Source organism: Megascapheus bottae, chromosome 17, assembly GCF_031878675.1.
Source record: "Megascapheus bottae isolate mThoBot1 chromosome 17, mThoBot2.hap1, whole genome shotgun sequence".
Taxonomy (NCBI): Eukaryota; Metazoa; Chordata; class Mammalia; order Rodentia; family Geomyidae; genus Megascapheus; species Megascapheus bottae.
Window position 1 is genome coordinate 1,249,533 of NC_143525.1, and position 20,478 is coordinate 1,270,010.

General features: G+C 48.7%; 4 protein-coding genes across 10 annotated transcripts in view; 3 read left to right on the forward strand and 1 right to left on the reverse strand.

Annotated features, from left to right (window-relative positions):
- Positions 1 to 284: 284 nt before the first annotated feature.
- Med31 (mediator complex subunit 31) lies at positions 285 to 6,357 on the forward strand. Its single transcript, XM_090351550.1, has 4 exons — positions 285 to 408; positions 1,753 to 1,830; positions 2,468 to 2,564; positions 5,991 to 6,357. Exons 1-4 carry the CDS (start codon positions 381 to 383, stop codon positions 6,181 to 6,183), a joined length of 396 nt encoding a protein of 131 aa, XP_090207676.1. The 5' UTR covers positions 285 to 380; the 3' UTR covers positions 6,184 to 6,357.
- Positions 6,358 to 7,560: 1,203 nt separating this feature from the next.
- On the reverse strand, positions 7,561 to 11,133 carry Txndc17 (thioredoxin domain containing 17). The gene is made up of 4 exons (XM_090349357.1): positions 9,916 to 11,133; positions 9,531 to 9,612; positions 9,039 to 9,114; positions 7,561 to 7,776 (listed from the first exon to the last, which is right to left on the reverse strand). Exons 1-4 carry the CDS (start codon positions 10,358 to 10,360, stop codon positions 7,708 to 7,710), a joined length of 672 nt encoding a protein of 223 aa, XP_090205483.1. The 5' UTR covers positions 10,361 to 11,133; the 3' UTR covers positions 7,561 to 7,707.
- Kiaa0753 (KIAA0753 ortholog) overlaps positions 10,748 to 20,478 on the forward strand; it is a 66,129-nt gene continuing 56,398 nt past the window's right edge. For 5 of the 7 annotated variants that reach the window (XM_090349350.1, XM_090349353.1, XM_090349354.1 and 2 more), the window contains exons 1-2: positions 15,173 to 15,581; positions 16,299 to 16,457. In XM_090349350.1, the coding sequence (XP_090205476.1) occupies positions 16,365 to 16,457 (93 nt within the window). In that variant the 5' untranslated portion in view covers positions 15,173 to 15,581; positions 16,299 to 16,364. Of the gene's footprint in view, positions 10,815 to 15,172; positions 16,106 to 16,298; positions 16,458 to 20,478 lie in introns of those variants that run through there. The other 2 variants (XM_090349352.1, XM_090349351.1) reach the window with 2 other exon arrangements.
- LOC150050769 (uncharacterized) lies at positions 11,006 to 14,242 on the forward strand. The gene has a single exon (XM_090349349.1). The coding sequence runs from the start codon at positions 11,127 to 11,129 to the stop codon at positions 14,202 to 14,204; it is 3,078 nt and encodes a 1,025-aa protein (XP_090205475.1). The 5' UTR covers positions 11,006 to 11,126; the 3' UTR covers positions 14,205 to 14,242.

Here is a 20,478-nt window from a genome sequence, read left to right on the forward strand (position 1 = left end):
AGGCCAGGGCGCAGGGCAAGCACCCAGGTCTGGCAGGGGCTGGATGAGCCTCTGCACGGCCCGGCCCGGGGGAGCGGCTCCAAGGGCGGGGCGATGCGGAGGGGCGGAGCCAGGAGAGCGTGCGGGGCGGGGCCATCCCGAGGAGCCCCGCCCCGAGGGCGTGCCACCAGCTGAGTGAGGCGGGAGAGACGCCCCGAGGACGGGAGGCGTTACGAAGACGTCAGGGGCGGGGCTCCCATGGCTGGGCGGGGCCTACTCGGAGGGCCCGCCCCGCATCCCATGGTGCCCTGCGGCCGGAAAGAAAGGCCGGAGCCGCCCGGGTTCCTGCCACAGTTCTGCCTCTGCGCAGTGAGCTTGCGGTGTCCGCGTCTTCGCCGGTGATGGCCGCCGCCGTCGCTATGGAGACAGGTTGGTAGGGGAGCTCCAGGGCTCGCGGAGGGAACCGTGGGCTCCTGGTTGAGCATGGGCCTCGTCTGGTCGCCCCTGGCCGCCCGGCTTGGCGGCGGGCGGGAGTGGAGTCGGGCCCGGCGGGATCGGGCTCTCGACGCCGCGGGCAGCGGCAGATGCGCCCGCGTCGTCTTCTCGGGGTTGGGAGGCTCGGAGCGTCTTTGCCCTGAGTGCTGCTCCGCCTCCGTCGGCCAGCAGACAAAGGGCGAGGCCTCGGAGGTGAGCAGAGCCCGTTGGTACAGGGGGTTCCCCTCCGGTGCTGCTCGGGTCTCCTGGCCGGCTCCGCTTGTGGGGTGTCCGGCGCCCAGCGTTGGCGAGCGCAGCAGGCGTCGGGGTTGCCCCTCGACGGTTAGAGTGGGAAGGCGGCTCCCTCACCGGCCCACTCGTCACAGGACCCCCCCCCCCGTGGTCGTGTTGGCGGATCGGCCTGCACAGTTCGTCGTCGCTGCTCTGGTGGGTCGTGTCCCCGAGCTGTCCCGCTCAAGGCTGGGCTTTGACACTGGAGCCACACCCCACGTCCCCAGTGGACTGCAGGAACCTCGTGGAGTTTCTCCCTGGGTTGGCTGGCACCTCCGCCCTCAGATCTGCCGTCTGAGTAGCGTCCGTGTTCCTCTTTTTTGGGGGGTGGGCTGGGTGTCATGGGGCTTGAACGCGGCCTGGGCGCTGTCCAGCTCTTCAGCTCAGGATTACCTCCCTATGCTTGATCCGCAGCCCCACTTTCCTTTTTTCTAGAGATTAATTGGAGATAAGAGTCTCATGGCTTTGTAGTGCAGAGACTGGGGTGGCCTGGCTTCCAACCTTAATCCTCAGATCTCAGCCTCCAGAGTAGCTAGGATTACAGGCTTGAGCCACCACACCTAGCTTGGATATATGTATTGTGTTCTTTGCCAGTCCTGGGCTTGAGCTCTGTCAGGGCCTGAGCACTGTCCCTGGATTTTCTCAAGGCTAGAGCTCTACCACTTGAGCCTCAGCACCACTGAGGCCTGAACTCGGGGCCTGGGCACTGTCTCCAAACTCTTCAGCTCGAGGCTACCATTTTACCACTTGGGCCACAGCATCACTTCCTGCTTTCTTTTCTTGAATGACTTCCTTTGGAGAAACTCCTGTCACTTTTTAACCAGGGACGCAATTTTCTTGGATTATTAAGGCTTCTCACCCAACCCCAAGTTAAAGACTACTATATTGGTTTTCTGTTAATGCAAGTGTCTCAGCATTAGGTTCCTCTACTGCTTTTTTTTTTCTTTTTCTACTAATCAGTATTACTTGTAGTAACCATTATTTTGGATGACTTTTGTTGTCTTCTAGATGATGCTGGAAATCGACTTCGGTTTCAGTTGGAGTTGGAGTTTGTGCAGTGTTTAGCCAATCCAAATTACCTAAATTGTAAGTTGTTCAGTACCTCATGAGGTTGGATTGCTAGCCATTAATGATTTTTGACAGAAGGGATGTAGTTCATAGCAGCATTTACTTTTATACATCCTCCGTTAATGAATTGCATCCTATTATGCTGGTGTGTAGAATTGTGCAAATTAGATGTTTGAATTTATTGTGCTGGTGAGGATGAGTTGTTTTGTTTGTGCATTTATTTTGTGTGTGGGTTATGGGGCTTGAACTCTGTGTTGGTGTTGTTCCTGAGCTCTTCAGTTCAGGGCTACCACCATACCCTTGAGCCAAGCCTCACTTCCCATTTCTAGAGGTTAATTGGAGATGAGAGTCTTAGGTTAGGCTGGGAGTTTGGCCTAGTGGTAGAATGCTTGCCTAGCAAACATAGTGACCTCGGTTCAATTCCTTGATAGAGCACTAACCATGAGGAAAGCCCGAAGACTGTTCTTCCCAGGACTGGGAAAAAAAAAATAGTCTAAGGTTCTTTTGTGCCCTGCTGGCTTTGAACCTTGATCCTCAGATCTCAGCCTCCTGAGTAGCTAGGATTATAGGCGTGAGCCACCTATGCCCAGTGAGTCTTTAAAGGTCACAAGTGAGTAGTCCAAAGATTGACTGATTTTTTTTTTTTCTCTTTCAGTTCTTGCCCAAAGAGGCTACTTCAAAGACAAAGCTTTTGTTAATTATCTTAAGTACTTGCTTTACTGGAAAGAACCAGAATATGCCAAGTATCTAAAGTAAGTTTAATTTTATAATCCTAAAGATGTGTCCATTTTATTATAATCCAAAGCACTGATACTTAGCAATCTTTATTTCACACTGGATAAAGAATTTTTAATATTTCCAGTTTTCATTTTTGCCATTTTAAGACACTGTCATCTCTAATTTGGATTTTTTTTTTTTTTGGTGGGTCATGGGGCTTGGACTCTGGGCCTGGGCACTGTCCTTGAGCTCTTCAGCTCAAAGCTACTGCCCTATCCCTGTGAGCCTCAGGGCCACCTCCTGTTTTGGGAGATAAGGGTCTCAGGGCTTAGTGCTCAGCTGGTTTTAGACAGCTGGCTTTGAATGGTGACCTTCAGATCTCAGCCTTCTGAGTAGCTAGGCTTACAGGTGTGAGCCACCTAACCCGGCTAACTTGGATTATTGCAGTGATCTACTTCTTGGTTATTTCTGCTTTCATTCATTCCCTCAAGTGCTGGGACTAAACCATAGGCTGAAAACTAAGGAGTATTCCAAAAGTGGTAGTTGAATGGACCGTGTTTTGGAGAAGAAAACCTTATGTGCATCACAGAGCTGCTGTTTTCAGGACTCTCTGTGTTCTGAGCATTGCTGTGCTAAATGTGCTGATAATGATTACTGCTCATACATAAACACGTCTTTTAGATTGTTCACTAGACACTCACTTTAAGGATTATTTAAAGCATAACCACACAACGATTCCCTTTTAACTATCTTTTTTTCTTTTGATACTGGGAATTGAACCCAGGATGTTAAGCTTGTTAAGTAAGTACTTTGCCAGTGAGTTTCATCCCATCCCCCTATTCTCTTTAAATGGAAATTGGAAATTAATTCTTTGTGTATTTAAGTCTTACAAAATTTTTAAATTTTAATGTAATTGCCAAGAATTAAAGGTTGGAAGGTTTTATGTAACAGAGTGCTAGGTACTCTTTAAAAAGTACAACAGTTGGGCTGGGAGCTTGGCCTAGTGGTAGAGACCTTGCCTAGCATGCAGGAAGACCTGGGTTCCATTCTTTAGTACCACATACATAGAAAAAAACCAGAAGTGGCACTGTGGCTCAAGTGGTAGAGCCCTACTTGAGAAAGCTTAAGGACAGTGTTCAGGCCCTGAGTTCAAGCCCCATGACTGGCCAAAAAAAAAAAAAAAATGGGAGAGTTAGCTGGGTACGGTGGTGGCTCATGCCTGTATTCTAGCTAGCTACTCAGGAGGCTGAAATCTGAAGACCTAGGTTCAGAGTCAGCCCTGATCCTAAAGATCATAAGACTCTTATCTCCAATTAACTACTAGAAAATCATTGGTAGTGCTGTGGCTCAAGGGTAGGGCGGTAACCTTGAGCTGAAGAGTTCAGAGACAGCGCCTAGGCCCAGAGTTCAAGCCCTACACCTGATCAAAACAAAAATGAAAGAGTTGGTAATGGTTTCCCAGGTCAACATGTGGCTGAAGCCAGTTGTCAGGTTTTGCAAGTTACTGAACTTAGGTTTATTAAGTACTTGCTGAAGGCCACACACCTAGAGCTTTTAAACTGCTGATACTGTTTTGAGAAACTTATCAAGGCCAACAGGAGTAGACTATTTCTAGGCTTAACAAACCAACAATTACAGCTATTTTTTTTTTTTTTTGTAAATAGCAGACCTCTAATACCTTGGAATGACAACGTAGTATCTGTCCTATGGTGATGCTCAGACCTGCAGTTTTGGTATCTTTTGGAAGTGTTAGAAATGCAGAGCTCAGGCCCCACCCCAGACCTACAGAACCAGAACCCTTTAGGGTTTCTTTGGAGGTATTCAGGGTTACACTCAGGACCTTGGCCTTACTAGGGCACTGAACCAAACCTCCAGATCCATTTTTTGCTCATTACCATTGTTTTGTGTGTATTTGTGTTAGTCAGTGCTGGGGTTTGATGAACTCAGGGCCTCTGCACTGTCCCTGAGTTTTTTGTTCAAGCTAGCTATACCACTTGATCTACAGTGCTACTTCTGGCCTTTGTTTATGTGTTACTGAGAAATCCCAAACCCAGGACTTCATGCATGCTAGGCAAGTACTCTACCACTAAATCATTACTTTTTTTTATTTATTGCCGGTCCTGGGCTTGAACTCAGGGCCTGAGCACTGTCTTTGGTCTTTCTCAAGACCAGAGCTCTACCACTTGAGCCTCAGCACCACTTCTGGCTTTTTTCCATTTATTGGAATCCAACCCGGGTGTTTGTGCATGCTAGGCAAGCATTCTATCACTAGGCCACACTCCTGGCCTATACATGTTTTCTTACATACTCTTGCTCACTAATTTTGGCATCATTAAAGGTATTTATTTGAAAAAAAAATCTGTTTGGTGGCCAGAAGTGTGGCCTAGTGGTAGAGTGCTTGCCTAGCATGCAGAGAGTCCGGAGTTTGATTTCTTTGAATCACATACATACAAAAAGGTGGAAGTGATGCTGTGGGTCAAGTGGTCTAGTGCTAGCCTGGAGAAAGCTGTAGGACAGTGTCTAGTTCAAGGCCTTGGACTGGCAAATTTAAATAATTGCTTTGAAGCCAGCTCAGGCAGGAAAGTCCCTAAGACTTACCTGCAATTAACCCCCCCCCCCCACCAAACAACAAAAACAGAAAAATCTAGAAGCAGAAGTGGAGCCGTGGTGTAAGTAGAACACTAGGCTTTGACTGCAAAAGGGACATCACCCAAGCCCTCAGTTGAAGCCTCAGGACCAAGAAACAAACAAACGAAATCCGGACATATATTCTGTCTTCACTTCCAGTATAATAACAGGGTCCACCATAGCCTTCCCCTTCTCCTTACCTTCTATGCCTCCTTTTCTGATAGTCAACAATTTGCCTTTATAAAGTGTACTTGTATATTTGCTCCATCCTCAAATACTTATAATTTCAAAATTGCTATGATTCCTGTGGAAAATGAGAACTTTCTTGTTTTTGTGTGGAGTTTAATTTTCTCAAAAGATTCTCCCATCTGGGTCTTCTGATTTACTGGGATTATAGGTGTTTGCCACCACAATGTAGAAACTCTCTTTTGAAGTTGAGTCAATTTTAAATGAAAGTTACCTTTTAAATGACTGGAGAATCAATCAGTATTTGTAAATGAAAGTTACTAAAGTGTTCATATTCCTCACCTTGGAAATGAATAGAGTAGAATGACATGAATTTATCTCCAAAGTTTGGCTCTGCTTACCATACTATACAGAATAGCCTTGGGCAAGTTGTTTTGAACTTGAAATGTTTTCACTCAAAAAATTTCTCCAATGACTTTCCCTGAGTAGCTTTTCTGTACTGGTGAGTAGGAACCTACACTACCCAAGTGTACAACATGAATGTTAATAGAAATAGTGAGCTACAAGATAATTTTGAGTAATTGCATTAGAATTTGCCATCACTGACTTCAGTTATGCTGATTATTAACTTATAAACTTAAACCCAGGTACCCTCAATGTCTACATATGTTAGAGCTGCTCCAATATGAACACTTCCGGAAGGAGCTGGTGAATGCTCAGTGTGCAAAATTCATTGATGAACAGCAGATCCTACACTGGCAACACTATTCCCGGAAGCGTATGCGTCTTCAGCAGGCTCTGGCAGAACAGCAACAGCAAAATAACACGTCAGGAAAATGAAGAACAAGAAACAGAGCAGGCGTTGAAGATGTATATATATATATTTGTGTGTGTGTGTCTCTTGTACAGTGAAGACTGACTTCTTACTACATGGATTGTAATACCTGGAATCTTTAGTGTGTTTTTACATCAGCACCTTTTCATTGTTAATAAATTGTTTCTGTTCAACCAGAATTGATTGGCTTTGATTTCTCTGAGGGTCTGTAAGGTTTTTTTGGGGGTGGGGGTAGGAGAATGGTCATGGGGCTTGAATTGGCCTGGGGGCTATCCCTGAGCTCTTCAGCCCTTGGTTACCTCCCTAACCCCGGACTCTTCAGCCCTTGGTTACCGCCCTACCCTTGAGCCAGACCCCACTTCCCCCATTTTCTAGAGGTTAGAGATAAGAGTCTTAGGTCCTTTTGTGCCAGGCCAGCTTTGAACCTTGATCCTCAGATCAAGATCCTAGCTACTCAGCCTCCAGAGTAGCTAGGATTACAGGTGTGAGCCACCACACTCGCTGGTCTATAGGTTTTTTATTAACAGAATCAGACTAGTTTAAGGAAGCAGTGTGCATGGAGGAGGGGAAGACCACCAAATAGACCACTGTACTGAACTCTAAGCTTAACTGATCCTGACATGGGTCTTGGCAAGCCTGTCCCTTAGAAGCTAGCAGTCCTAGATCAGCTGTTTCCCTTCCTACACACAGAGCTACAAGACTGGAATTAAGGATCTCTCTGTCATAAAACAGAACACATCAGTTGTTTGTGGTAGTTTAAGTTAATAATTGGACAGGTACCACTAACCAGACAGTAAAATGCTATCTTTAATTGTCATGTTATTTGCAGGACAGTGTCAGGAGGAAAGAAGTTTAGAGACCTTAAGAAACTTGCCTGGGGTTACAAAGCAGTAAGGAGTAGAGTCAGTGTCTCAGGAAGATGGATTTATTCTCACCACTATCTAGTCCCTCACTCTGCTCTTTGAGCCAGCAGCTTTAGACTGTTGCGTTTTGCTTTGTTGAAATCCTCCATTCCAAAGGCAAAGGTCGTACTACTATCAGTTGTTCTGCCAAGACTGTGGAATGGAAAAGATTCTGATTCTTTCTGAACTTTGAAAGTTCTCCACTGCACTACCAGGAGGAGTCTGACCTCCAGTCATATCCCTTTGCTAGACTTGTTTCTTGTAAGGTACCTACACATAGCAAGCAAATCGAAGGTTCACATCTTTTTTTTTTTTGCCAGTCCTGGTCTTGAACTCAGGGCCTGAGCACTGTCCTTGGACTTTTTCAAGGCTAGAGTTCTAGCACTTGAGTCTCAGCACCACTTCCGGCTTTTGCTATGTATGTGGTATCAAGGAATCGAACCTGGGTCTCTGTGCATGCTAGGCAAACTCCAGGCTAGGTTCACATTTTTTATTATTCTTTATTGTTTAGACATAACTGATTTTAAACCATCATTCACTTCTTTACTGTTATAAATTCAAAGAAAGTATGAAGTTTTTTAGTATACTAGAGAACCAGGAAATTGACACAGTCACCATCATCAAATCTTAATCTTCAGAGAATAACATCTCCACGAGGGTGGCCTGGAGGCACTCAGATTCTACCAGTTTTTGGGGCTGTAAGAAAAGAATAGTTAAGGCTTAACCACTGCTACAAAATGTTATTAAAATTATGCCATGCTAAGTCTACCAACTGGTTATAACAAGTTTTATGAGACATTTAAGGTATTTGCCTTACGACGAATCATTAAAATACTTGGCTCAAGGGAAATAAATCCCTATTAGGAAGTTCCACAGGAGACGGCACGCCCAAGGCTTGCCCCAACTCTCACTTAGGAGCTTACTTATAAATCTTATGAATTAAATAGAAAACCTCTGATGTAAGGCATTATGAATCACCCAACTTCCTATTTCTTAGAAAAGTAGCTTATAAAGAACAAAAAGAGGTGGGCCCAAGTGGCTCACACCAATAATCCTAGGTACTCAGAGGCCAAGAGTGAGGATAATGGTTTGAAGACAACTGGGGCAGGAAACCTACTAATCAGCAAAAAGCTGGAAGTGGAGTTGTGGCTTAAATGGAAGAGCAGAAAAAGCTGAACTATACACTCATACACCCAGAAGAAAAGCCACAGACTTAATATTTAAATATGTGCATTCTTAATAGGTGTTTTGTCTATATTTTTGAAGGACTGTCTTGGCAGAATAGCCCAGGCCGACCTCAAACTTGAGATCCTTCTGCCTCAGTCTCCTATGTGTTGGGACTATAAGTATGTACTATCATGCCTACCCATCTAAGTTGCATTGTGTAGGGGGGAGGAAAGGAGGTTTACCCTTGTTAGAGTTCAAGGCTTCAAGCTGTAGAGGTAGATGCTTTACTACTTAAGCCATGTCTCGGCCATTTTTGTTATTTTATTTTTATTTTGTGCTGGTCTTGGGGCTTGAACTTAGTACCCAGGCTCAGTCCTTGAGCTGTTTTCCTCAAGCTGGCACTCGACCATTTGAGCCTTTTGGGAGGGCGGGGGGCGGAGGGTTAAGTGGAGATGAAAATCTCGCAAAATTTCCTGTCCAGGCTAGCTTTGAATCCTGGTGCTTGTCTTAGCTTTCAGAATAGCTAGTATTACAGGTGCTAACACGAGTGCCCAGCTTGCTCAGCTTACTGAGACTGGAGTTTTACTTTTTATGCAGGTCAGTCCTATGCTTCGGGTTGTAGTTTGGATGATAGCCCAGAATCACCAATTCTTGCTTCTTTTGTTCTGTTGGGGATCTCTTTGCCCTAGTTGGTCTGGAACTGCAATCTTCCTGAGTTGAGCTGCTAAGTTTAATGTGTTTGTTTGACAAAGTGCATTACAGCCCCAACATATTTTCAGAAAGATACTTACAGTTCCATATTTAAGTAGTGTGGGCACTGCAGTCAGTTTCAGTTTTTGTCTGAAGTCATTATTTGGATCTTTCCAGCTACGTCAAACAAATGATTGTAAAAATAAATACTTGGTTTATTACAGTTTGCTTAATAAAATATTTACTTGGTTTATTACAGTTTGCCTAATACTAAACATAGCCTTGCATTTTAAAATGTTTTTCTAAATGTTTTTAAAAACTTAAGAGGACTATAATTTTTCCACTGTGCTCAGGAAAGCCTTCATTTTCAAGTACGACTAAAATAAAGGTAAAGTCAGTTAAATCTGGAATTTACACAGGTCAAAATCATTTAATTAAACCTCCACTTAGTTCAAATGGAACACTGGAATTAAGTTTGAATGTCATAGTAGCTCCAGTAGACTTAAAACGCAGAGCCAGTCTAGGGCTCTTTCTACCCACACGTGCTGAAGGCTCGAGCACGTTTGTAAAACACAGTGTACACGGCCACTTACTAGGTTCTTTCTCCCACTTGGCAGTAGATGAACACACATGCTTCAGTGACATGTTTCAGCCCCTCTCGAACCACCGGTTCCGCTTAACCAAACCAAAAATGTGAATACAGAGCCATGAGAGATCAGCTTCGCCCTCCTCCTCTCCTCCTCCCCGCCCCCTCCCCCGTCCCGGTCCGGAACTCAGACCTTGACCAGCAGTGCGGCTGTGTGACGCGGTCTCCTGGGGGCCCAGCAGCACACGGGGTGCTGAGGACCAAGCGAGCCCTCCCCGCGCCCCTGGAGGAGGGGTCCGCCCGACCACCGCGGCGGGCGGGCGCGAAGGCCCGGCGCCCCGCCGCCCCGCCGCCCCCGGGCCCCGCCGCCCCCGGGCCCCGCCGGGCCTCACCCTGCACGCAGTCCGGACACCAGCTCTTGCCTTCCGCGTCCTTCGAGCCGCTGAAGTAGGCGAAGATGGTCTTGTCTTGGTACTGCTCCACCGCCCGGTTGAACGCCTCGAAGCCGGTCACGCTCACCTCCTCGTAGCGGGCCATGGGGGCCGCGTCCGGCGGAGCTCCGGGGGAGCCCTCGGGGGCCGCGCCGGGCAGGGACACGGAGGAGCCGCTGCAGTCCGCGCCCTGCAGGGAGTCGGCCGAGTCCTCGGGGACCGCGCCCGGCAGGGAGACGGAGGAGCCGCGGCAGACCACGTCCGGCAGAGACACGGAGGAGCCGCCGCAGACCGCGCCCGTCAGACACACCGAGGAATCGCCACGATCCGTGTCCGGCAGCGAGACGGAGGAGCCGCCCCTGGCGGCGCTCGGCAGCGAGCGGGAGGAGCCTCCGGGTCCCGCCATGAGGCGGAGCCCATAGGGAGCGGGGAAAGCCTTCCCCGGGGCCGCCGGGCGGGGCCTTCTCCCCGGAGGCGGGGCCTCTCCCGGGAGGGCGGAGCTTTCTTCCGGGAGGGCGGAGCCTGCGCAAGTCAGCGCCGCTCGGCCCCGGCTACGGGGGCCTCCGAAGGTCTTAATTCCTCCGCACCGCCGTTCGGTTCTCGTTTTGCCGCTCTTTCGTGACTAGCTTCCCTCTGCCGCCCGAAGTTCCTTCCTAACCTGGTCCCTGTCCTCGGCCCATTGACGGCGGTGGCTAAACTTACGGCCGTTCAGCTCCGGGATCCCCCCCGTGGCTCCGGAGCCGCAACGGCTCCGCAGACGCCGGTCGCCGGTTGCTATGGCAACAGGAGGAGCGGCCGGAAGCAAGGCCTAGTTGGGGTTCCCGGCCCGCCTCCCGGTAGCCGCGCCTCGCCCCGGCCAGGTGGGCTCGGGCTCGGGGATTCTGGGAAGCCACATTGGGCGTCACGCATCTGGGGGAGAGGGCACCTCGACCGGGAACGGCCCGCCGCGGCGTCTCCCCATTCCTGTTTCTTCTTTCCAGCTCGGGGGCGGGCCCGGGGCAGCCTGAGGCCCGGCGGGGGGCCGAGGGGCGGAGCTGGGGGGAAGCCGGGGCGCGGCGGAGGGCTTCGGGGGGAGGTGGGCGGCCAGCCCGAGGCCTGGGCCCGGGGCGTCGGCGGGGCCGGCTGCTGCGGGGAGGCGGTGGCCTCGGAGCGGCCGCGAGCCGGCTGCCGGGATGAAGGCCCGCGGCTTGGGGCTCGGCGGTTCGCGGCGAGGCGTTCTGTGGCCGTGGGCGCGGCGATGGGGTGCTGGGACGTTCCGAGGCGCGGGGCGTCGGGCGAGGTCCTCGGTGCGGGAGATGCGCGGTGTCCGTGCAGACGGGCAGCGGCCCCGGCGGAGACGAGCCGCCGAGTCCGCGGGGGCCGGCAGGGCCGCCGGGGCGGCTGGGCCTGCAGGCCCGATCGAGGCTGCGAGGGACCCCAGGGCTGTGTGGGTGAACGGGGCTGTGGGTGAACCGGCGGTCGTGGGGCCTGCTGGGTCTGCGTGGGTGACGAGATCTGAGGAAGAGGTGGCCGGCGGCATCTGGAGTCTCCTGGACTGTGAGAGGAAAGGGCGTCCCAGCCCTCTGGGGCACGAAAGCATCCTGGAACTGTGGTTGAAGGTGCAGGCTATGAGAGTGGCGTCAGGATGCTGGGAAGGAAGCAGAGTGGAGCTCCATCCTGTGCCTGCTGGAGAGAGGGCCGTGGAAAGGGGTATCCCTGGCCGTGCATCTTGGTTAGAGACCAGCCAAGATGGTGTCACGGGACCCTGGGTGAGAGGACAGACCAGGGCCGGGTCCGAGATCTCAGGGCTGACCACAGCTGTGGGGCTTGGGACAGGTTGTGAGCTAACCTCAGGCTCCTGTGGGCCGGCGCAGGCAGGGCTAGCGTCTTCCCCTGCTGTGGTGCCTGGAGTCTCGGAGGAGGTAGGCTGTGTAGGTGTCCCGGGTCCTCAGGAACCAGGACAGACTCTGGAAGTCCTTGGAGGCATGGCGTTACCTGAGGCTGTGGGTGTCCTCAGAGCTGGAGAGGTGGAGATGGGTTGTGGGGATACCCCTGGCCTGGAGGACCGGGGCCTGGTGGTACAGGTTCCTGGGGCTGTGACACGACTGGCAGGCTGTGGGGATACTCCAAGCTTATGGGAAAGGAGACAGCTTGTGGAGGTACCCGGTGTCTGGGTAGTACCTAGAGCTGTGACAGAAGAAACTGTCCCTATGGGTCCCTCAGGCATATGGCAGAGGAGGCAAGTAGAGGAGGATGTAGGCTCTGAGAGTACCCCTGGTTTGTGGGGTGCAGGGCAGCCTACAGCAATGCCTTGTGCCACTGAGGAGGAAGCTCCATGTGGGTGTGACCCAGGCTTCAGGGAAAGGGCAGAGAGGAGCATGTGGGTAGAGAGGAGCTCAGAAGGCAATGCAGGGTCATGTGGCCTTGCACATCCTGTCTGTGGTCCCCAGGAGTGGACCCAGGGCCTGTGGGGTCGAGAGCATGCTGTGGGAGTAGCCGGGACTGCAGGAAGGGAGACAGATTGTGTGAGTGTCTCGGGACTGAGAGGAACAGGCCAGCTGCGAGAGTTGTCTAGGGCTGTGGTGCTGGGAGAAAGGGAGAAAGGGACCAGTTACACTGTCCTCCCAGGCCTGCAGGAGAAGCAGCAGTCTCTGGGGGCACCGGTGGCTGAGACAGAGCCAGAGCTGACTAAGGAGGAGACACACAGTGGAAGGATCCTGAACCTGTGGGGAAGAAGGCAGATTGACGAGCAAGAGGCTGTAGGGTCTGCAACTTTTCAGGTTCCTGGGCTTGTGAATCAAGATGCTGTTTGTGGGGCTGCCTCGTGTTTGTGTGGGAGAAGGCAGGCTGTGGGCATATCTGAGACATTGGGGATGCCCAGGGCAGCAGGGGTACCCAAGCACAGAGGTACCCCGACAGGAATCCCCATAGCTTTGAGTGTGCCTGCCAGGGTGCCTGCAGCTTTGTGGGTGTCTAGCCCTGCATGTCAGGGCAGCCACTCGGAAGATAGTGTGAACCCATGGTCCAGGGCTCCTGCTGCTGAGGTGCCTGTGGCCCCTGAGGAGCTTTGGTCTGTAGGAAAAGTTGCTGATTGTGGGGCTTTCTCCTGTTCATTGGGAAGGAGACAGACTTTTGGGGTTCCTGTGGCTCCTGAGGAACTTGGCTCTTTGGAGGCAGAAACTGGCTCTGAGGGGTTTTCAGGCTTGTCAGAAAGGAGACAAACTGCAGGAATTCCTGTGGCTGCAGGGCTCTCCCCAGGTGGTGGGGGGCCTGTGGCTCTGAGGGTGCCTAGGCCTGTGCTGGAGGAAACTCGCTCTGAAAGTATGTCAGGCCTGGGCATGGAGAGAGAGGCAGAGTGGGGACCAGCATTTGCCAAGGCTTCCACCAGTGTAGGGATGCCTGCTTCTGCCAGGATGTCTGGGTCCACACAGGACAAGACACTCTGTGGAAGGGTGTCAGATTTGTCAAGGATCAGGCAGACTGCAGGGGCATCTGTGGCTGTGGGACACCTTGACCCTGCAAGGGAGGAGGAGACGTTCTCTGAGGGTGTCCTGGGTTTATCAGGAGGAAGACAGAGTGTTGAGATGCCTGCGGCTACTCGAGTTTTCATGACCCAGGAAGTCTCCACAGCATCTGGGGTCCCTGGGCTCCTGATGGTGGGAGATTGCAGCTATGAGGATAGCATGGGCTTGGGGAGGAGAACCACTGAGACGCCTACTGTTGCCAGGCTTCCTGGACTTAATGAGGGAGCGGAAGGCACTGAAGGTGCCCCAGGTTTGTGGAGAAGTAGGAGCAACAGAATAGTCCCTGGGGCTGTGCAAGGACCTTTGCCTCTGGAGATGCTTACAGTTGTGGGCGCTCCCATGGAGAAGCATGTGCCTGCTGCACTGTGGGTGACCGCATCCCCTGGAGAGGAAGATGAGTGTGCCTCAGGCCTGTCAGTGTCCAGGAGAGTGTCCACAGAAGGAACCAGGACTTCAGAAGGGGAGAGGGGTGGTAGAAGGGCTGTGGGATTGGCAGGGGAGGGGCAAGCTGTGGAGGCATCATATACTTGGGGACATGGTGGGTTATGGGGCTATCCAAGAACGATGGGAGGAGCCTGTGAGAGTGTTCCTGGAGTGGCTGGGTCAGTTTCACAGGCGGAAATGGGCCTTGGCCATTCCAGAAATTACCCTCCACAAAGTGAGAGGAGACAGGGAGGAAGAGAATCAGGAGTCAAAGTGAGGGGGAATGATGTGAGGGAGGACAGATTGAGATGGACATATCATTAATATGGAGAGGGATGTCCTGGGGCACTGTGGGAGGGAGCAGATTGTAGGAGTATCTGGATAGAGGTGCTACAGATGCCCCAATGTATGTAGGGTGACAATTCAGGAGCTTTCCTGTAACAATGAGGAATGGGCCGGAGAAAGCGGTGTCCCAGGACTTTGTATAGGGGGGAAGGTCTGCAAGGTCTAGGGTGTGAAAGTATGAGTGATCATGTGTCCTGAAACTGGGAATCTTGCTTTTGGAGTGAGAGGCCTTTGTCATGTGGAGGCATGTGGGGGTGGGGGTAGGGGTGGGAGGGTGGGGATGGGGATAGTCCTGACCACATGGAGTTGCAGCTGCTCTGGCTCCAGATCTTCAGTCTCCAACCATCTGTGACTCCAGCTCCAGACCTGTAGTGCTGTCGGGCTAGTTAGGACTGCCTCCTGCATGTGCCTTTCCCCATCTGCATTTTGGATCATGTCTCTGTAGCCCTAGAGATGAGGAATCTTGGACTTTTTATGGCTTCTTATGTTCCTAAGATGTATCTGTCATTAAGTATCCAATATGTAAATATTTAAAAGATTAACTGTGTGTGTGTATGTATATATGTATGTATGTGTATTCGTATATGTATGCATATGCATATGCATGCCCACAACTGCATTTGCACTGGTCCTAGAGCTTGAACTCAGGGGTGGGGCTCTCTCCCTGAGCTTTTTCAAGGCTATTACTCTACCACTTGAGTCACAGCTCCACTTCAGGCTTTTGGCAGGATTTTTTTTTTTTATGATGGTTGTCCTACCCTTAAGGTTTTTTTGCTCAAGGGTAGTGCTCTTCCTGTTTTTTGGTGATTAATTGGAGTTAAGAATTATAGACTTTCCTTCTTAGACTGGCTTTGAACTGCGATCTTCAGATTTGAGCCTCCTGAGTAGTTATTATTGTAGGCATGAGCCACCGGTACCCAGCAAGTTAAGCCTTTAAAAACAAAACAAAACAAAATAAAACATGGGCTGGGAGTTTGACCTAGTGGTTAAAGTGCTTGCCTAGCATGCATGAAGACCCAGGTTCGATTCCTCAGTACCACATACATAGAAAAAAGCCGGAGAAAGTCCAAGGACAGTGCTCAGGCCCTGAGCTCAAGCCCAGGACTGGCAAAAAAACAAAACAAAACAAAACTTGGGTTTCCAAGAAGATATACTACGCACTTTGAGAGAACAAATTCCCCTGTGCATTTAAAACTAGCCAGTTCTTAGAAAACCAGCTTAACTCAACAAATGGAATGTTACATTGTCTACTACTTTCACATACTGTGGTGTTGGGAAATAGAAGATCAAGACAGGCCCTTAATCCTCCAGGAATCTTGTCTGGCTGGCAAGATGAGACCTAGACCTGTGGAATAGGTAAATAACAACATGGGACAAACAACTCCACGGGTAGGGTTACTAAAATGTGTAGGAGGCCTTCAGAATAGCACAACCAGTTTACCAGTGCTCGGCCCCTTATCCCTTACCAAACGCTTCACTGTTCTTAGCTGTAGTGTGAGTGTGTAGGGCTGGGCAAGATTGGGGAAACTAAATATTTAGCTACTTAGTGCTAGATCCTGGGTTAAGTCTAAAAATTTGATTCCGTAGATTCTTGAGAGGGCTTTTTCTTATTGTCTTTTGAATACTGCCTTTTGAGTCATGGTTAGGATTATTAATATTCAATGTGTAAAACAGCCCTGCTACAAAGTGTTAATGAGGGTGTAGCTTTGTGACTTTTGCTGTAGGTTTTTTTGAGACCTGAAATGTGTACTGTAAAGGGCCCAAAAGATTGTTAAAAAAATTACTAATTTAATTCTTGAAAATGAGAAGTCCAAAAGTGTCTGAGCAATCACTCTTAGTGCGAAGTTTCTATGAGGATTCTGCTCTATGAATGTGGCAGTGTGAGTTTTTTTTTTATTAAAGAATTTATTTACATTGATTTTTACATCATATTTCAAGTGACGTGTTTAACAAACAAGTATTCAGGAAGGGAATCTCTATATACAATCATTGGACAGTGTGTTTTTAATCTTATGTTTTGTTATCTTTTTTGGTGTGAGGACTGAGGATCTAAAAATTGCTGTTTCCTTTTAGCAATGATTCTGAGGAAGACTTACTGGATACCTAGACCATCGCTGTTGTTTTCCACTATTGGAAGTAATGGGACCAGGCAAGCCAGCGTCCGCCTGTGCTCACCTAGCATCCAGTACACAGCTAGATGGGATGTGTGACTCCAGCCATCACCATACTCAGGTAGCTTTGGTTTTTCTCCAGTTAATAGTGTAGATCATTTCAAGCATGAAAAGTTGAAAGAAGAGACAGTGACTACTTTTGAAACCACTTTCTAGGTCCAAGAGTTGTTTATTTGTCCTGTTTTTGTTTGTTTGGTTAGTTTTTTTTTGGCAGTCCTGGGCTTGAGCTCTGGGTCTGAGCACTGTCCTTGGACTTTCAAGGCTAGAGCTCTACCACTTGAGCCTCAGCATCACTTCCGGATTTTTGTTTTGTTTTGTTTTTACCAGTCTTGGGCTTGGGCTCAGGGCCTGAGCACTGTCCTTGGACTTTCTCAAGGCTAGAGCTCTACCACTTGAGGCTCAGCACCACTTCCAGCTTTTTTCTATGTATGTGGTACCAAGGAATCGAACCTGGGTATTCGTGCATGCCAGGCAAGCATTCTACCACTAGGCCAAACTCCCGGCCCCTGTTTGTTTTTTAAAATCAGATTCCACCCAAAGTAAAATCGTAAAGGTGTTTTTGTTTGTTTGTTTGTTTTGTTTTAAATTATGAGAGGTAACTGAAATTTAAGCTCTACCACTTGAGCCACAGCACCATTTCCAGTTTTCTAGAGCTTAATTGGAGATAAAAGTCTAGGCAAGCACTTTACCACTAGGCCAAACTCCTGGCCCTTGCTTGACTTTTCTACTGAAGGCTGCTGGAGGTCTACTGCTTGAGCCACAGCTCCACTTGCAGCTTTTTGCTTGTTAATTGGAGACCGAGTCTCAGATTCATCTGCTCAAGCTGCCTTTGAGCCTTGGTCCTTAGATTTTAAACTCCTGAATTTCTAGGATTACAGGCATGAGCCACCTGGGCCCAGCTAGTTTAGAAGTATTTCATTGAGAATTTTTGCTTATACGTTCATCTGTGGTTTTCTTCTCCTTTTTTTTAGTGGGGGGGGCGGTTGGGGGGGTAGTTCTGGAATTTGAACTCAGGGCACCATTGAATAAGCAGGCACTCTTATTAATATTGCTAAGCTACCCCACCAACCCTATAATTTTCTTATGTCCTATTTTGGGTATCAAGGTAACACTGGCTTCTTAGAATGAATTTGGCAGTATTGTTTCCCTTTTAATTTTTATTTATTTATTTATTTTTGCCAGTTCTGGGCTTGGAGTTCAGGGCCTGAGCACTGTCCTTGGGCTTTCTCAAGGTTAGAGCTCTACTACTTGAGCCTTTGCACCACTTCTGGCTTTTTTTTCTATGTATATGGTACCGAGGAGTAGAACCTGGGTCTTGGCCCAGGGTAGGTAAGCACTCTACCACTAGGCCAAACTCCTGGCCCCGCCCTTTCAATTTTTATGGAAACATTTGAGGACTTTTCAGTCTAGGCTGGCTTCAGATCTTGAAGCTTCCTGAGTAGGCACAGTGGCTCACTGAGCCTTTTTTTTTTTTTTTTTTTTTTTGTGGGTCATGGGGCTTGAACTCAGCCTGGACGCTGTCCCTGAGCTTTGCACCTCAAGGTTACTACCCTACTCCTGGGCCTGGGCATTGTCTGTGAGCTCTTCAGCTCAAGGCTACCTACCCCCCTACCCTTTGAGCCACATCACCATTTCCAGTTTTCCAGAGGTTAATTGGAGATGAGTTTCATGTCCTTTTGTGCCTGCACTGGCTCTGAATCTTGATCCTCAGATCTCAGCCTCCTGAGTAGCTAGGATTACAGGTATGAGCCACCACACCCAGCTTGTGAGCCTCTTATCTCATTTAACCACCAGAAAACTGGAAATGAAGCTGTGGCTAAAGGGGCAGGGCTGCAGCCTCGAGCTCAAGAGCTCAGGGACAGCGCCCAGGCCCAGAGTTCAGGCCCCACGACCCAAAAAAAAATGTGTATATATATATATATATATATTACAGGCATGAGAAGCTAGATTATGATGTAAAAGATTACTAGCATAGCTACACCAGCTATACTGTGTCTTTAGTTTCCGTTAGTTTGAATAATTTCTGAATTTGATTTTGTTTTTGTGAGACACTTTTGAAGAATACCAGCTAGTTACTTGGAAAAAAAATTTTTTTTTTCACTTTGAGGTTGTCTGACGTCTTCTCATAATTGCATTGAGATCATGCACTTGGGGTAGTAAAAGCACCAGTGTGCTGCAGAATCTTAGTCTATTAGGCCATGTTGACTTGGGTTACTTGATTAAGGTGGTCTCTGCTGTTTTCCAGTATAAAGTTACTTTTTTTTTTTTTTTTTTGGCCAGTCCTGGGGTTTGATCACGGCCTGAGCACTGTCCTTGGGGCATTCTCAAGGCTAGAGCTCTACTACTTGAGCCACGGTACCACTTCTGGCTTTTTCTATGTCTGTGGTAACCAAATAATTGAACTGAGGTCTTCGTGTATGCTAGGCAGGCACTCTACTACTAGGCCAAACTCTTGGCTCTATAAAGTTACTAGAGCATTCATGGTCTGGGTGTGTCCTTTAGCTTTTTTGCTAAGGCTGGTGGTCTACCACCTGAGTCACAGTTCTACTTCTGGATTTTTACTGGAAAATTGGAGAAAAGAGTCTCACAGGGGCCGGGAGTTTGGCCTAGTGGTAGAGTGCTTGCCTAGCATGCACGAAGACCTGGGTTCGATTCCTTGGTACCACATATGTAGCAAAAAGCCAGAAGTGGTGCTGTGGCTCAAGTGGTGGAGCCCTAGCCTTGAGAAAACCCAGGGACAGTGCTCAAGCCCTGAGCCCAAGCCCAGGACTGGGGAAAAAAAAAAAAGAGTCTCACAGATTTTTCTGCCTAGGCTGTCTGAATTGTGATCTTCACATCTTAGCTTCCTCAGTGGCTGGGACTGTAGGCCTTAGCCATGAGCACTTAAGTAAACCATGCTTTCTAATGCTATTGTTCCATTGGTTTCCATTAGTGTTCATTTTTAGTTTCATTTCCTCCCTCCTTTCCTTCTTTTCCTTCATCTCATGTGTATGTGAAGCACTAACATGTTTCTAATATATTCAGAAAAGTGTGACTCTCCACTCAGTTTTTTTTAATATAGTTTTTATTGTAATTAATAGAAGGGTTACATAGAAGGTGAATTACTTTACAAGGTCAGTCTTTTTTTTTTTGCCAGTCCTGGGCTTGAGCTCAGGGCCTGAGCACTGACTGTCCTTGGACTTTCTCAAAGCTAGAGCTCTACTACTTGAGCCTCAGCACTACTTCCAGCTGTTTTCTATGTATGTGGTACTGAGGAATCGGGTCTTCATGCATGCTAGGCAAGCACTAGGCCGAACTCCCCGCCTCCACTCAGTCTTTTGATCTTTTCCATTGACTGTAGATAATCAATCCCATCTATCTCTAGTTTTTACTTCCAACATTTCTTTTTACTTAAGTGATCAGGTGTATGTGTTTTTTAATCTTCCATGTGTCTGTAGCATATTATAGGTACTCTTTTTGAACTTTTTTGGCTGGGCTAGCCTCTAATCTCAGTCTTCTACATTTTAACCTCCTGAGAAGCTGGATTATGATGTAAACTAATGGTGCATAGCTTCATTCAAATATTTAAAAGTTTTTTTTTTTTTTTTTTTTTAAAGCTGGGTGGTAGTGGCTCATGGCTGTAATCCTACCTACTCAAGGAGGCTGAGATCTGAGGATGATGGTTCAAAGTCAGCCCAGGCACAAAAGTCCATGAGACTCTTATTTTCAATTACCCACCAGAAAATTAGAAGTGGTACTGTGGCTCAAAGTAGTAGAGAACTAGCCTTGAGCCAAAGAGCTCAGGGACAGTGCCCAGGCCCAGAGTTCAAGCCCCATGACCACCACCAACAACAACAAAAATTAATTTTTAGTGACAAGGTCTAGCCCATATGGTCTAGGCTGACCCTGAACTTGCTATGTAGCCCATGCTGGTCTCAAATCCATGATCCTCCTGCCTCAATTTCCTTAGTGCTGACGTGACAAGCATGTAATATGCCCAGGATAGTAATTTTAAATTTAAAAGTCATAACATTTTTGTTCCTTTAGCACAATAATACCACAGCTTATTACTTATTCAGTGAAAGTAATTTAAAAGGGAGTTG

Excerpts from the sequence above, each read along its gene's own strand:
- LOC150050769 (XM_090349349.1), top strand. The coding sequence starts at position 11,127 with ATGAAGGCCCGCGGCTTGGGGCTCGGCGGTTCGCGGCGAGGCGTTCTG.
- Txndc17 (XM_090349357.1), bottom strand. The coding sequence starts at position 10,360 with ATGGCGGGACCCGGAGGCTCCTCCCGCTCGCTGCCGAGCGCCGCCAGG. Across the intron at positions 9,613-9,915 it reads GTGTCCGGACTGCGTGCAGG|CGGAACCGGTGGTTCGAGAG; the intron begins GTGAGGCCCGGC and ends GGTTTGGTTAAG. Across the intron at positions 9,115-9,530 it reads CAAGTGGGAGAAAGAACCTA|CTGGAAAGATCCAAATAATG; the intron begins GTAAGTGGCCGT and ends TGTTTGACGTAG.
- Med31 (XM_090351550.1), top strand. The coding sequence starts at position 381 with ATGGCCGCCGCCGTCGCTATGGAGACAG. Across the intron at positions 1,831-2,467 it reads CAATCCAAATTACCTAAATT|TTCTTGCCCAAAGAGGCTAC; the intron begins GTAAGTTGTTCA and ends TTTCTCTTTCAG. Across the intron at positions 2,565-5,990 it reads GAATATGCCAAGTATCTAAA|GTACCCTCAATGTCTACATA; the intron begins GTAAGTTTAATT and ends ACTTAAACCCAG.